Genomic DNA, 13,845 nt, shown 5'->3' on the forward strand with positions numbered 1-13,845 from the left:
ATGTGTCTCAGTTTGACATGCAGAAGGGCACGTGGTTGACCAAGAGCTCAAGAGGCCCTTGGCCCTCCCAGCGGTCACCTGGGCTGATCTTGAATTTCTTGCCTCATCGGCTACGATGTCCCGAGTCCTAACTACTCGTCTTATGTTTACACCTCATCCGCTTGGCCCCCCCCATACTTCTGTGTGCATCTGTGACTCACCAGCAGGCTGCACACTCCTCGAGACCACTTATATCCATTTTTCTATCCGCAGACCAAAGGAGGTGCTCAGAAACTATTTTTTGAACCCGTTAAAAAAAAAAAATAGTATTTTCCAGGCATAGCAGCAAATCCGCGGATTAATCGCCGTGTAACCAGGTCAGTGTCAGAACCGGGTTCAGGCCTTTAGCTGAGTGCGTGACTTCACGACCCACTGCTCTTCATAACGTACTCGCCTCTGGCTTCATCCTGACTTGGGATCCTGGACTGGCAACAAAGGGGAAGATGACCTGATGACCGAGCCACTGACAAGGTTTCCAGGACAGAAAGTGATGAGTGTGGTTACGGACACGTTGAGTTTGAAATTACGCGTAACCGACAACTCATGCGTTCAGAGCCCCGCCGGTCACTGGCTGTAGGGCCTCGGACAAGTCACTGCACTGTCGAGTTCCTCCTGGATCCAAGGAGGACGAGGAGGACCCCTTGCAAGTCATGTGACAATTCCGCTCCCTAGGGCCGGGGACCTCCTGCTCCGGGGGACTCAGGAGAAAGACCGGGGCTGCGAGTGAGAACTGGTTGTCAAAGTCACGGGGGTCAGTGAAGTCATCCCGAGAGAAGATGTAGGAGTGTAGGCAGACCACAGCAGGGGACACGAGGGGAGGGGACCGGGCTGGTTTGTGGTGGGGCTGGGGGAGGAACCTCCATGTCCCCGAGGCCCAGGAGTGGATTCCAAGAAGGACGTCCTTGGTAGCGCAGACCGCCAAGGAGACATGGAATGGATAGCGTCCTCGGATAGCGGCCTGCGGGGCGTTGTGGGAGCAGAGGTTCCGCTCAGGGGCCCCCGGGTCAGGACGGGCTGGGGAGTGGCCGTGGGCATCGGGACTGCGGCCTGGAGAGGGAGGCACCGGGGAGGCTGGCCCGGTCTTAGATTCAGAGACCAGTTCTGTGTGGGTGGGGGCGAGGCTCCTGAGTCCCCAGAGGCTGGGGATCCCCACGCCCCCCCCCCCCCCCGCCCCCGCCCGGGGTGGCAGGTGGGCCTGGTGTGCAGACAGGCACCTTCCAAAACGCTCGGGAGCACGGCCCAGCAGGCGGGGGAGGACCGTGTCAGGTGCAGACGCCTGGCCTCCCCGGCCTCCCGACTTGGAGTCCCCCACCCAGCGCCCGTGTCTGTGTCTGTGTCTGTGCCCGGGCAGCAGGGGGTGGGAGGTCTCCTTGTGAAAGACCTCCCGGCGTGGGGGGGCCCGGAGATCGCGCTCCTGTCCCCACACCTGCCTGCGGAGGAGGGGCGCTCGCCGGAAGACAGCACGTCTCATGTTGTGCAGATGAAGCCGGTGGACGTTCCTTCTGTTTTGCATGTGCTGTTTCCACCTGCCGCCTGGTCCCCGGCCGGCAGGGCGTGACTTCTGGTTTATTTTGCGGTGAAGGTTTAGGACTTGGTGATTATTGATGTTTTTGAATGCTTTTCACTCGATCCTGCCGTGTTTTCTTTTTCAAGTTATGAACTGAAAATGTCCCGTATCTCACACAGGCTTTGTAAGCAGATTGCGTTTACTGGCTCTGTTTTCCCTCTGTCTTTTTATTTAATTCGAGAGCTGAAAGGGATTTAGGATCTGGGCTGACCCTTGGTACTTAGTATCAGTGAGCATTTAGTCTGAGGAATCCACAAGCCCATTGGAATTTCTGAGTATGGAAAATTTCTAAGGAAGGGAATTTACATTTTTTTTTTTTGTTAAATTCTCAAGAAAATCAGGGGCGCCTGGGTGGCTCAGTCAGTTAAGTGGCCGACTTCAGCTCAGCTCATGATCTCACGGTTTGTGAATTTGCGTCCCATGTTGGGCTCTGTGCTGACAGCTCAGAGCCTGGAACCTGCTTCAGATTCTGTGTCTCCTTCTCTCTCTCTGCCCCTACCCCTGCTCACTCGGTCTCTCTCTCTCTCTCTCTCTCTCAAAAATAAATACACATAAAAAAAAGTCGCAAAAAATTCAGATGCGTCTCAGTTTGGAACCAGTGGTAGTATAGAGGTTATCCATCTCCACCTTTTTTCCCACCGGAAACAAAACCCTGGTGGTACGGTGAAAAAGACACACTTCAGTGGCCTCATCTGCACAGGGGAGCGTGGGCGCTGAGGCCCCTTACGAGTCCCGCCGGATATCTTTGATCCCTTCAAAGAATTACTTGCCCCCCTGCCCCACCCGTTTTCCAGCTCATCCTTTGTCGTCAGGCAGTCTAGTAAAGACCGGACAAAGCGGTGGGAAAGTCCTGAACGTGACACAAATCAGAGCGTTGGCCCAGCGCTTCACGGTTGGCAAAGCCCTCCCCGCACAGGAGCATCGGCGTTGGACACAGTGCTCCCCGAGTCCTTGCAGAAAGACCTCACAGTATTGCTTCCGTTATTTATTTTCTTAAACAAGTCAGTACCTGATAACGAAAGGAAACGAGAAGAGAGGGGCGCCCAGCGGGCTCAGTCGGTAGAGCACGCGACTCCCGATCTTGGGGTTGTGAGTTCACGCCCTCAAGCCCCACACTGGGCATAGAGATCACTTTAAAAAAAGAAAGAAAGAAATGAAAGTTCTGACTACCTGAAGATTAGCATCATGCCTTCTTTAATATGTTGATTTCAAGTCCCTTTTCCATTTATTGTTTTTGTTCTACGGAACATAATTGTGACCTCGTGTCTGTAGGGTGCTGTTTTCTGAACACGGCAGCTTGATTTCTCCCCACACTAAGTCCTTACGAGACGTAATTTTTAACGGTCTCGCGTTTCCTCATGGGCTTTATTTTTAGCGCAAAGTCTACCGTGAGTCGTAACGGTTTTTCGGGGGGGCTGTCTCCATATCAGAACTATCTGGTGAACTTTTAAATCATAGTTTTGGTTGTAAAATGTAGCAGCCAGATAGAAATGTCCCTAACACGTAAGCATCCAGCCTCGTGGACGGTAGAAGGTGCACAGTGACCAGACGTATCCTGTAAGCCGCATCCCACGAGGGTCACGGGCAACTTCGGGCACGCCTCTTCCCAGTCTGAGCGCCTCCCTTCCCCGTCCGCAGCCACTGCCCTCACTCGTAAGGCTTCTGGTCCCTGCTTTGCCTTATGAGCTTTCTGCCCTGTTACGTATCCCCAACCAGTGAAGCTGAATCTGGGCGGGAGGGCGTCTCTGTAAATGGCGCCACGTAGCGCGTCCTCTGCGTCTGCCCCTTTTCCTTACCGGTGTGTCCTTGGGTGCACAGGCGTGATGTGCACTCTGGTGTGGCCGCACCCCGGTTTCTGCACCGACCCAGCTGCTGACGCTCAGGGTTGTCTCCAGCCGTGCAGACACGTGCCCGCACACCGTCTCGTGTGTGTTTCTTGGCGCACTCGCGCACGTCTGGCCGTGGCCCGTGTGCCTGGGAGTAGTTACCAGGTCGCAGGTGCGTGTCAGTACCTCTCTTAGCGAGTATCGCCAGTGTCTCCAAAGTGGTTCTGTGCACCTGTACGTTTGGTCGGTATCACATGCTGGTTTTGAATTTTTTTCACGTTTATTCATTTATCTGGAGAGGGAGAGACAGAGCACGAGCAGGGGAGAGGCAGAGAGAGGGAGAGAGAGGGGATCGCAAACAGGCCCCACGCTGTCAGCACAGAGCCGGACGCAGGGCTCGAACCCAGGAGACTTGAGATCGTAACCAGAGGCGAAGTCAAGAGTCTGTCCCTCCCTGCCGTTTAGATTTCTTCTTTTATTGTAGAAAATGCTGTATTTTTTTTGTTGGGTTGTCTTTTTCTCGCCGCCCTGTAGTAATTCTCTATACATCCCAGGTACGAGCCCTCTGGTGGTCACGTGCTGACGCAGGGGGCTTTTCCCCTTTGGTGGCTTTGCCTTTTCGCTTGCTCACCGGTGAGTTCTGATGACCGGATGTTCTTGACTTTGATTCAATATAATCGTCAGTGTTTCCCCGTTACGGCGAGTGCTTTGTGTTTTCCCTGGTGACGTTTCCGAGTGGAAGCTCTGGGTCCGAAGCGTCGGTGGTCAGCGGGGATGTGAGTCCGGATGTGGCAGGTGAAGCTTGCAGGGACCATCCTGGGCGTCGGATGCTGGCCGAAGGGAAGCCAGGAGCTAATGGGTCTCGCGGGGAAGTGGCTCCAGCCTCTGTGCAGCGCTTGGGGGAGGTCACCGTGGAGGTCACGTTCCCTGACGTTGGACGGGTTCTGTCCCCCACCCCCCAGCAGCGGGCCGTGCCCCTTGAGGCTCGGCCCATTTCTGCCGTGTTTGTTCAGGGTGGCCCCGAGGTCCAGGGGGCACCGTGTGCGGGACGAGACCCCGAAAACACAGGTGGGGCCGTGACGATAGAAAGCGGCGTTGACACGCACTCTTTGCGGCGGAAGGCTGCCCTGCGTCACCCCCGCCTTTCTGCGCACCTGCCGGGGCCGGCGCCCCGCTGTGGTGCCCCGCCGACCTGCGGGCTCTCGCTTTCGGTTTCCAGCCCTGCTGGTCTGAGTCCTCAGCCCTGCGTTCGCTGCCTTCGGTTTGCATTCTCCTCCTCCTCTTCTCTTTTTCTGTGATTTAGGGCTCGTTGGTTTGTAATCCACAGCGGAGGGAGGGGCCCACGCTCTAAACGTGGGACTTCTCTCTCCGGGCGTCTGCGGACCCCCCACCTCCCCATCCCGTGAAGGGGCCGCTATGCTTGGGGGAGGGGTCACAGACAGTTCTGGAATCTGATGCACATCGTGCAGGGCGGAGGGGGCCCCAGCCTTATGTCTGCTCCCCTCACGGGTCCCTGAGCCCTCGGTTAAACGCTCCTGCTGCGGTGGAAGGACCCTGCGGTGGCTTCCCTCAGTAGAGCGTTTCCCCGCGAGGTGGTCTGCTGGAACACTACGACGGGTTCCTCTCTGGCACCCCCGTCCTTTGGGCCTCATCGAGGGGCTCTGTGTTCTAGAATCCTTGGTCTCTGCCTTAGATTCGGGACAGGATGCCGCGGCCATCAGTTCCTTCCTGAAACCTCTCCATAAAACTCTTCCTGCTGACCGTTTTCTACTAACCTGTCCTTCCGACTGACGTGAAGCCCCAGGCACGACCCCCAAGACCTTTATCCCGGGACCCTCTTCTGCAGGCACAGGTGCCCTGGGTGGTGTTAGGTGCCAGGGGCTGGGGCCGCACAGGCTCTTCGCTTTAGTGAGAGAGGGCGGATCGGGTTCGGGCACGTGTTTTTCTGCGGGAGGACAGAGCAGCTCCTATGTTGTGGTTTCTTAATTTGTCGTACTCTTCTCCGCACCCCCCCCCCCCCCACCGTGTGATTCTGAATAGCCCCATAACTATCTCCCTGTCTCCTTGCACACATCTGTCACCGTCTTGCACACCCCCGAAGGGTGAGTCTTCCCAGAGCATTCACTCGGTCCCCATCACCTTGCCCTTGGACAGCTCCCGCTCCCCTCATCATCTGCAGGATAAGCGCTAACCCTTTAGCCGGCCCGCCCGCCTCTGGCTCTGCCCTCAGCCACCCTGAGCCGTGCGCCTGCCCCGCGCCTGCCCCGCGCTTTCCCACGAGGCACTGTGTTTCCCGGTGCTGCTCACGGAGAAAGTCCTTTTTATCCCCGCGTGTGCAAGTCCCGTCTGTCCCCGTGGCGCAGCTCAGGTGCCGGCTGTTCACAGACCACGTCCCTGCGCACACCCATGAAAATGCAGCCACTCCCTCCCCGAAGACCTTCTCGAGATCCCCCGTTTTCCCATGGAGTTCGGGGGAGCTTGAGGGGGAGCAGGCCGGCCTGAAGTCCCGACCGTCCGTGTCACCGAAGGCCGTTATCAGAAAGCGTCGCGCTCTGCGTGAGCTGCAGGAGGAGGGAGACTGTTGGGTCGCGGGCTTCAGCTCCACCGGCCGATGCCAGGGTATCTCCCAGGTGCCTGTGCCGATCGGGACTTGCACAGCGGTGTGTCAGGGCCCCGTCCTCGTCCTTGCTCGCCCTCGACGTTGGACGTTGTCTCCCATCCCAGCCTTCGCGGCGTGCTCCCGCCAGGCCGGGGCCCCGCCAGGACGTCCGCCTGCTTCCCACCGGGACGGGCACGGCGCACCCTTCTCTCTAGAGCCGCGACCCGCAGGCTGCACTTGGGATTCTTCTCGGTTCCGCCGGCCGGAGCCGAGTCCTCTGGGGGACCGGGGAGTGTGGCCGCGTGCCCCGTGTCCCTTCTCCCAACGAAACGCCGGGAAGGAGTGGCTCGGGAGACCATTGGCGGGTGGAGAAGCTGAGATTAGCCTGCAGGAGACACTGAAGAAACTATAGGCGTCTTCAAATTAATCATCTCTCTGTACCTTCCTCTGATAGATATTAACTCCTTTCATGTTTTATTAAAACCTCACTTGAAGGGCTCTTAATAACAACAGTATAATTTGCCAAACGTGCGTTCGCTTCTATTTCAGAAATACGTTTGTGATTATCGGAGAAACCGTAAAGAGGGAGGAATAAGAAACGAGACGCCCGTGAATACCAAAATGGAATTTATAACGCGTTCATTTCGTTCGTCCCTCCCGCTCCCAAAAATGTCACGTCCGTTATTTTTGCGAAACGTTACAGAAGGGGGAATCCCAGTCCCTTAGGACAGAGATAGCCCCTAACATCTGTCTCTGTGACGTTCACGTTCGTTTGAGGCTAAAGTGTGTAAGTCAGATGATGTCATCTTCAACCGGTAGCCGTGGGGGTTTCGCGAGTTTAAGCGAGCAGGGCTTTGCCTCTCTGTCCTCCCCCGTACGTGAGCTAACGGCGTGCGCCCTCTGGTCTCTGCAGGTACGGCGTGAGTCCTGAGAACATCATCCTGTACGGCCAGAGCATCGGGACCGTCCCCACGGTGGACCTGGCCTCGCGTTACGAGTGTGCCGCAGTCATCCTCCACTCGCCTCTGATGTCAGGCTTGCGCGTGGCTTTTCCGGACACCAGGAAAACGTACTGCTTCGATGCGTTCCCCAGGTAAGCTCGCACCTGTGCCAGTGCTGGGGCGTCCGACGACCCGAGTTCAGCCGCCACCGTTAGCTGTGGGCACCGATAAATACTTCCTGAATGTGCCCAGGACTCAGACCCTGCGCCGGGCACGTTGGGGGTGTGGCGGCCACGGGGACGCATCCATCCGCCAGAGACTTCGTCCTCTGGGCCTCGCTCATCTGGAGAACTCTCCCAGACGATGTGCGAGGACCTTGCTGGGACTGACATTCAGGATTAGCTGGCTCGGCAGTGAATGCAAGATAAAAAGAGCCGTGCCCACGTATCCTAAAAACACCTCCCGTTCAGTATTCGCTCGTTCACGGAGACGGGCTCGTACGGTTGGACTGCAAAGAGCTCGATGCAAAATGTACGATGAGGCCATTAGTGGTCTCCACGCTGACATGCAAACCGCGAGCACCGTCAGGTTTGAAATCTCTTCCTCTTTCAGTCAGACGGGACGGGCGAGGGAACAGGGGAGGTGAGCCGCTGGCGGGCCAGTGACTTACGTGCTGGGCTGACAGGCCGCTGTCCTGACATAAGTGAGCAAACCCAGCCCGGCCCCAGACCCCTGCGAGCTGTCCATGTTGTCCTGCTGTTCCGCCCCCACCCCCTTGCCCGAGCACATGGACGAGAGCCCTGGGCCGGGTCGTCCCCGGCCGGCTTCCAGGAGGCAGCACATTTGCCACCTGCCCGTCCCTGCTGTTTCCTCGTCCCGCTAATGGAAGGAGCAGGAATGGCCGAATCCACCCCGCTCCCAAATGCAGAAACCGCGAGCCGGTGGCTTCTTGAATACCTCTGTTGGAAATTTACACTTGTTTTTTCTTTTTTTTTACAATCCGAGTTGAGAAGGAGCGCCTGGCCGGCTCGGTCGCTGGAGCGTGCGACTCATGGTCTCAGGGTTGTGAGTTTGAGCCCCACCTTGGGCAGAGATTACTTAAAAAAAAAAAAAAAAAAATCTTTAAAAAAAAGAAAAAGAAAAATCTGGGCTTGAGGAAAGTACTTTTCCTAAAAACGATTTGCCCGCTCAGCTTGTCCCGTCGCACGTTGCCGAAGCGGTCTGGGATTGTCACGGCGGTTCTGGCCGGCAGGAGAAGCCTCGGCAGAAATCAAGCCCGGTTTTAGGGTTTTGATCGACCCACTCGTGGCTCTCATTCTGCTCTTGCCGGAGGGGAAAGAACACCATTTGGTTACATAAACGTCCGCCCAGACTGTCTCCTCTTACAGAACGAGGCCTTCTGATAGCACCTTGGGTGAACTTGAGTTCTGTGCGGTTTGTACCAGGGTTTAATGAGATGCAGCTTCATGGGAAGCCTGACCCAGCTGCAGATTCCTAGTGGCGTGGCTGGGAATGCTAAGTGGGGCGAGTGCCCCTCAGACGTGGCCTTATTTGTGCCGAATTGGTAATGAGAGGCCAGTTTGTTGAAAGGGAGATGTTTGGCGTGTTTTGTGGGAAGCGATGTTAGGAGTTACCGGGGCAACAAAATGAATAGGTTGCTTCCTGACTCAAATTAGCATATACCTTAAAATATAGCCATGGCAACCAATTGCAGCTTATTAATTAACAGTGAACCCAGCAACTAATCCTTGCTGGCTGTGTCTGGTCCGTCAGGCACCGGGCTGAACATTCCGCCGCGAGCCTTCCTCACTTAACTCTTCGCCACGGCCTTAAGTTGGTCAAGTTGCAAAGGACTCATTTTACAGATTAGGATAACTGAGGCTGAGCCAGGTGAGCTGTTTGCCGAATTAAAGTAGGGGCGTGGGGACTGCCAGAAAGTGCCCTGGACGATTAATATGATGGATTCCAAACCACGGGCAGGCATGCAGATGTTCTCTTAGAGCTCTGTTGGTGCTTCTGTCTTTAAAAAAAGGTATTTCCTGTTTCCTTTTTCTATTACAAAAAAAGAAAGAAAGAGAGAGAGAGAGAAAGAAAAAGAAAGAAGGAAGGAAGAAAGAAAAAGAAAAGAAAAAGAAAGAAGGAAGGGAGGGAGAGAGAGAGAGAGAGAGAAAGAAAGAAGGAAGGAAGAAAGAAAGAAAGAAAAGAAGAAAGAAAGAAAGAAAGAAAGAAAGAAAGAAAGAAAGAGACAAAAGAAAGAAAGAAGGGAGGGAGAGAGAGAGAGAGAGAGAGAAAGAAAAAGAAAGAAGGAAGGAAGAAAGAAAGAAAGAAAAGGAAAAGAAAGAAAGAAAGAGAAAAGGATGAAAGAAAAGAAAGAAAGAAAGAAAGAAAGAAAGAAAGAAAGAAAGAAAGAACAGAGAGAGAGAGAGAGAAAGAAAGAAGGAAGAAAGAAAGGAAGAAAGAAAAGAAAGAAAACAAAGGAAGGAAGGAAGGAAAGAAAGAAAGAGGGAAGGAAGGAAGGAAGGAAGGAAAGGAAGGAAGGAAGGAAGGAAGAAACAGGGCGCCGGGGTGGCTCAGTCGGTTGAGGGTCCAACTCTTGATTTCGACTCAGGTCGTGATCTCACGGTTCGTGGGCTGGAGCCCCGTGTTGGGCTCTGCACTGACAGTGTGGATGGAACCTGCTTGGGATTCTCGCTCTCTCTCCCTCCTGCTTGCACTGTCTCTTTCTCAAAATAAATAAGAAAACTTAAAAAAGAAAAGAAAAGAAAAAGCTTCAAGTTAAAAAAAGAAAAGGAGTTGTGATCATTATTTGGTTTGTAGCTTATTTTCCTTTACATTTAGACTCAGACATCTAACTGGAGACACTGTCCAGGCTGTAGAGATTCTCCTGAATTGTGCAGAACAGCCCCAAGTCTGTTCCGTCAGTAAATATCTTTCTAAGTGAAGATAACTGGACTCCCAGATTCTCAGAAGAAGGAGTCTCGTTAAAATTAAACAGGAGGGGGCGCCTGGGTGGCGCAGTCGGTTAAGCGTCCGACTTCAGCCAGGTCACGATCTCGCGGTCCGGGAGTTCGAGCCCCGCGTCAGGCTCTGGGCTGATGGCTCGGAGCCTGGAGCCTGTTTCCGATTCTGTGTCTCCTTCTCTCTCTGCCCCTCCCCCGTTCACGCTCTGTCTCTCTCTGTCCCAAAAATAAATAAAAAACGTTGAAAAAAAAATTAAAAAAAAAATTAAACAGGAGAAATGGGGCGCGCCTGGGGGTCTCAGTCGGTGAAGCGTCCGACTTCGGCTCAGGTCATGATCTCGCGGTCCGTGAGTTCGAGCCCCGCGTCGGCCTCTGTGCCGACCGCTGGAAGCCTGGAGCCTGCTTCGGATTCTGTCTCCCTCGCTCTCTCTGCCCTTCCCCCGCTCGCGCTCTGTTTTCTCTCAAAAATAAATAAACATTAAAAAAAAAATTAAACAGGAGAAAAGCGGGTTGGGGATCTGCGAGATTGCATGCTGGCACCCCTGGCCCTGGTCTTGGCAAATCCCTGGCACGTCCTGAAACCATCGGAGGCGTCACGAGTCACTCGTAAAAGTTGTGTGCGGTTGTCTCGAGAGCTCTGTTACCTGCACAGGCTCAGGCCTGCGGTACTGATGCCTCCCTGGGGTTAGCGCCCTCCGTGGTTACCGGGAGGTGGGCTTTCCTGTCTCCTCCTTTCTCGTTGGAGAGTGAGGCAGGTGTACGGAAAGGGCAAAGCGCCTGGCTGTGGAAGACGTTTACTCTTTCAGCAGCGGGGTCCCCAAAGACGGTAACACTTTGTCTCCTCGGTAGCTGTGGCTGGGACCAAACACAGAAAGAAGTCACGGGGGGGGGGGGGGGGGACTCTGGGGAGGACACCCGGCCAGATCCGCCTCTCTTGCCGCGTCCACAGGTTAAGTGGGGGTCCGTCCGTGGGCGAAGTCGCCTGCCCAGCCGGCCAACGAGGCTTAAGGTCTTGAGCTTCTCTTTGGGAAATGTCTTCGGACCCTGCAGCACATTCCTTTGGAGATCCTCAACTATCCATCCTTTGAGGGTAGATTTGATTCTTGTCAACCGTCCGAAATCATTCGGACTCAAAGCTAGGCGCTGCATTGTGTTTACAGTGCTAAGTAGCACAGTGTTTATGGAAAGCGAGGCATCAGCACTTAGGAAGTGAGGTTTGTGGGGATCTTGTCCATCGATTCTGAAGCCGTGTCGCCAAGAAGACGGAGACCCCGGGCCGTGTGGATTAGGTGTTCAGCTTTCCGAAGAGATGCTCTGGCGGACATGCTAAGTTCTGGCCTATTTACTTTTTTAAAGAAATCCTCTCTCCAAAACGTGAACATGTCCGAAATATTAGTTACTGGATGGTTAGTCCGGAGGCTTTTAGCTGTTCTGTTTTTAATGAAATACTTTAACGAAAACACAGTGACCAAGTGCGGTATGGTGTTCTTGACCGGATCCTGGAACAGAAAAAGGGCATCAGTGGAAAAACTAACAAAAACCCAAGCAAGGTCTGGAGTTTAGGTTACGGTGACGTGCTGACATTGGTTTCTTGGTTCCGACAATCTTGCCGTGGCAACGTATGGTGTGAGCCTTACGGGAGACGGGCCGGGGCGCACAGGAACTCTGTTATCTTTGCACCTTTTCTGGAAATCCAAGATTATCGCAAAATGAGAAGTTTTTTGGGTTTGTTTTTTTTTTCAGTTTATTTATTTATTTTGAGAGAGAGCAGGGGAGGGGCAGAGAGGGAGAGGAGACAGAGGATCCCAAGCAGGCTCCATGCTGTCAGCACAGAGCCCAGCGCGGGGCTCAGACTCACCTACCGCGAGATCGCGACCTGAGCTGAAACCCAGAATCGGACGCCCACCCAACCGAGCCACCCGGGCACCCCCGAAAAGTTTACTTAAAAAAAAAAAATGAGTTACTAGGAAGGTATTACCCTTCCTCACCTGTGATTGCTGATCCGGTCACATTAGGTGCAACGTACCTTCCCCGGGGCGTCACTAACGGAGCCCTTTTTCTCCCCACCCCGTTCTCTTTTGCAGCATTGACAAGATCTCTAAAGTCACCTCTCCTGTGTTGGTCATCCACGGTACAGAGGACGAGGTCATCGACTTCTCCCACGGCCTGGCCATGTACGAGCGCTGTCCCCGAGCCGTGGAGCCCCTCTGGGTGGAAGGGGCCGGACACAACGACATAGAACTTTACGCACAATACCTGGACAGACTAAAACAGTTCATATCTCACGAACTGCCTAATTCCTGAAGAAGGCGCCTTGATCGTACCTCATTTACTGCGAACACACGAGTCCTCTGTTTCGCACGTGCTTGAACTGGGCAGCGGTGACGGTGTGACAGCCACGGGGGAAGCGCCCGCCTTTCGGTGTTCCAATCAAATTGCTGAGGAGGTCCCAGCCTTCTGTATCTGGAGGCGGCTCTCCTCGTTCCCACAGCACGCTAAACCGCACATCTGTGGCAGCCAGCGTCCCCCGCCTGGCGGGAAGGGGGGAATGGGAGCTGGGTGCCCGACGGTCGGTTTTCCCGTGCTGTGTGGGGAATGCTCACGTCTGTCGCCCCGCTGTCCCCGCCGGTCACGGTTCCCTTAACGCAGGACTCAGCCCTCTCCCCACCAGTGTTCTCAGTATTTGACACGCAGCTCTTTTTCCGGCCGCTGGATTCATGGGTTCGATCCATTTGTGAAGCTGTGATTAGAATACCACCGGAAAACTCGGGTGATGAGAATTCATTCCTTTGCTAAGTTTCGTTCACAGGCTGATCTCTTACCCCAAACAAACCAGCCCAAGGGTGATTTACTGGAACGATCATGAACAGGTTCATCCACTGGAACCATGTGAACATAACTGGAATATTCTTAATCAAAAGGAAACTGGGGTTTTTTTAAGCATAAATTTATTACTAGTCCACAGAGTTTTAATATTTTGATGGTCCGGTTGGTCTAACACAGAGCCTAGCCGACTTTCCTTCTGTGAAGCCCTCCTGGTAGGACTTTTTTAAAGTACTGTACATATTTGCAATTGCATTGTGCATATAGATTCTTAATGGGTAATTTCCTTTTGTCGGGCTACAAGGCAAACTGCAGATCCCTCGTTTGTAATGTAAATGATTGAATACATTTTGTTAATATGTTTTTATTCCTATGTTTTGCTATTAAAAAAATTTTATAACATTTCCAAGACAAAAAAAAAAAAAATTACAAGTTGATGCTTTGAACAACTTACGTAATGGAAATTTCACTAAACTAATCCTTTTAGTTTAGGAGCTACTTGGGTTTTGACACTGGAGCTGCGCCGAGTAAGCATCAGAAATGGAGGATGCTTAAAAATTGCTACATTGCTCATCTTGGTTGGGGGTTTGGGTTGGGGGGGTTCCTCGGTTTTGATTCCATTTTTCTTTTCAAATTTAAAAGCCTTAAATGTACTGTAAGCCTCAGATTGTCGTACAGCTGGATCGCGAACGATTGCCAGTCTGTGTACTGTGGTGTGGAGAGAGCACGGCGGTTGGCCACGGAATAAAGAATGCATGGATCAGAGCGTGACTCCCACCGTCCTTTCCTTCCTCTCCGCGTCAGAGATGGTCACGAGTGAGAAAACGCTATGTTGTTCAAGAGGAAACCCTCGGGGCTTTCCGATTTCACTGCCTCCCGCAGGGCGTGAGCCTCTGTCCTGCCAGAGACCCGAGCGGACTCTGGAAGAAGCCAGGGCGTCCGGCGAGTGGCAGTAAAGTGCAGCCGGGACCCCGGCAGAGTCTGCGTTGGGTCCTGGGCACGAAACAGGTGATGAAGGCACCACGGCCGGGGGGAGCGGGGGGGTGGGGGGAATGGTGCCCGCTTTTTGGGAAACCCGAATCAACTGCGG

The 13,845-nt window shown here is 53.8% G+C and overlaps 1 protein-coding gene across 1 annotated transcript in view; it reads left to right on the plus strand.

Annotated features, from left to right (window-relative positions):
* Window positions 1-13,526, plus strand: part of ABHD17C (abhydrolase domain containing 17C, depalmitoylase) — a 57,189-nt gene extending 43,663 nt beyond the window's left edge. The window contains exons 4-5 of the mRNA XM_040493396.1: window positions 6,945-7,124; window positions 12,017-13,526. Of these exons, the coding sequence (XP_040349330.1) occupies window positions 6,945-7,124; window positions 12,017-12,236 (400 nt within the window). The 3' untranslated portion in view covers window positions 12,237-13,526. The remainder of the gene's footprint in view (window positions 1-6,944; window positions 7,125-12,016) is intronic.
* The last annotated feature ends 319 nt before the right edge of the window (window positions 13,527-13,845 follow it).

The sequence above is a fragment of the Herpailurus yagouaroundi genome, unplaced genomic scaffold, assembly GCF_014898765.1.
Source record: "Herpailurus yagouaroundi ecotype Mexico unplaced genomic scaffold, PumYag 185, whole genome shotgun sequence".
NCBI lineage: Eukaryota > Metazoa > Chordata > Mammalia > Carnivora > Felidae > Herpailurus > Herpailurus yagouaroundi.